Source organism: Chelonoidis abingdonii, chromosome 13 (assembly GCF_003597395.2).
Source record: "Chelonoidis abingdonii isolate Lonesome George chromosome 13, CheloAbing_2.0, whole genome shotgun sequence".
NCBI lineage: Eukaryota > Metazoa > Chordata > Testudines > Testudinidae > Chelonoidis > Chelonoidis abingdonii.
The window spans coordinates 22930551-22932729 of NC_133781.1; the positions used below are offsets into that span (position 1 = coordinate 22930551).

General features: G+C 53.6%; 1 protein-coding gene across 1 annotated transcript; it reads left to right on the forward strand.

Annotated features, from left to right (window-relative positions):
• The first annotated feature begins 276 nt into the window (after nucleotides 1-276).
• NOG (noggin) lies at nucleotides 277-1689 on the forward strand. The gene has a single exon (XM_032805658.1). It carries the CDS (start codon nucleotides 816-818, stop codon nucleotides 1485-1487), a length of 672 nt encoding a protein of 223 aa, XP_032661549.1. The 5' UTR covers nucleotides 277-815; the 3' UTR covers nucleotides 1488-1689.
• The last annotated feature ends 490 nt before the right edge of the window (nucleotides 1690-2179 follow it).

Consider the following 2179-nt stretch of genomic DNA (forward strand, 5'->3'; position numbering starts at 1 on the left):
TGGAGTCGCTGCTTTTCCTGTGTAGCCGCGGGGAGGGGAGAGGGCGCGAGCTCCATCCCCACCTCCGAGAGGAGCATCTCCCAAGGCGCCGCGGGACGCATGTGAGCGGCAGCTTGGGGAGGCAGAGGCAGCGGTGGCCCGTGCTCGCAGCAACTGGTGGGGTGTAGCGGGGGGGGGGAGCCAAGCTCGTCTGGACTTTTGCGGGGGGGGGGGGTTGTGCGTGTGTGTGTTTTTAAGGGGGGTGGGGTGGGTTAGGCGAGAGAGTCGGTGGTTTCCATGGTGATGGAGCTGAAAGTGCAGGAAATTTAAAGGCTTTGGATCCTTGCAAAGCAGACAAACTGGTGCCAACGTGCGTGGCGGGTGCTGCTGAGGAGGAGCAGGCTGCTTTGCAAGCTGCAGCGAGGAGCCTGCGGAAAGGAACTGGGGGACGAATTTGCACTCACACCAACCCCCCAAGCCGTCTCCCGCCCGCACGCTCTGGGAAAGGGGGAGCAGCAGCGGAAAGGAGCATTTGCCACCCGAAAAACGGCTCGCTCTCTCCCTGGGAAGGAAAAGCAGCAGGAGGATTTCGCCAAGGCTCCTCCAGGAGAAGAATCCGCTGGAGAGAGGAGTTGCCGAGGGAGGGGGCTGTGCTCCTGGCTTCTTGGGGTGCAGCCTTTGGCGGCGGCCGGGGCGGATTCCCCCGAAAGACAAACTGCTTGGATAAAGCCCGTACGAGTTGTTGTTTTTTCTGATGCATTTGCTTGCACCTTCTTCCTCTGCTGTCTGGTGAACCCAACCCCCTCCCCCTCCCGCCCTCCCCGAGCTCCCCGAGGATGGATCATTCCCAGTGCCTTGTGACTATTTACGCCTTGGTGGTTCTGCTGGGTCTCCGGATAGAGGAAGGCGCTGGCCAGCATTATCTCCACATCCGCCCGGCGCCCAGCGACAACTTGCCCTTGGTGGATCTAATCGAGCACCCGGACCCTATCTTTGACCCCAAGGAGAAGGATCTTAATGAGACCTTGCTGCGAAGCCTCATGGGCGGCCACTTCGACCCTAACTTTATGGCTGTCTCCTTGCCCGAGGACCGGCTAGGGGTGGACGACCTGGGCGAGCTGGACTTGCTGCTCAGGCAGAGACCCTCGGGGGCGATGCCCAGCGACATCAAAGGGCTGGAGTTTTACGAGGGGCTGCAGCCGGGCAAAAAGCACAGGCTGAGCAAAAAGTTGCGCAGGAAGCTGCAGATGTGGCTGTGGTCCCAGACCTTCTGCCCAGTGCTCTACACGTGGACCGACCTTGGCAGCCGCTTTTGGCCCCGCTATGTCAAAGTAGGCAGCTGCTACAGTAAAAGGTCTTGTTCGGTCCCAGAAGGCATGGTTTGCAAGCCTGCCAAGTCGGTGCATTTAACGATCCTGAGGTGGCGATGCCAGCGCCGGGGGGGGCAGAGGTGCACATGGATACCCATTCAGTACCCCATCATTTCGGAGTGCAAATGCTCCTGCTAGGACTTGCACTTAACCCCTCCCGCCCCCCGAAACCGGATTCCCCTGGTGAACTTTGCTGCCCATCCATCCATTTAAAAAAAAAGACAATTGCTTTCTGGTTAACGTTGTAATGCACTGTAACGTGTAGGAGAATGTATATGTGTGTGTATATATGGCACCGTTTTAATTTACTATTAAAAGGTCAGTATTATACGTGAAATAATCCGCGTCTACTGTATTTTTAAGACTATTATTCTGGTCGTTGCTAATGTATCTTTTTATTTCTTGTATTTATATGCCGGACACACAGAGATCGCTTCGCTTTGGCGAAGCGCGGTTTTTTGTTGTGTTGTTGTTTTTTTTAAAAAAATAAAAGGATTTAAAAACCAAACCAAACTTTTGCTGAGAAGACGTTTTAAAGCTATTTTCCATTCTTCGGAAAGTGTGTGTGTGTTTAATGGACTTCAGAGTTTAAACATGAGTAAACGCCTAGAGCACAAGGTTGTTGTAAATAGAGAGAACACATTTGAATGACCTAATCCTATGTCAATGAAGAGTATCTGCTATTTATTCTTTATATCCCTGTAGTAAACGTGCAGCGCAGAATTAGTCAACCACTAAAACACGAGCCGGGTGGATTTTGTCTGGTTTTTGGTTTGGACGCAGAATCCAGGCTGGTTTGCCTCTCTATTGGTCTGGCTGGTTTCTGGAGT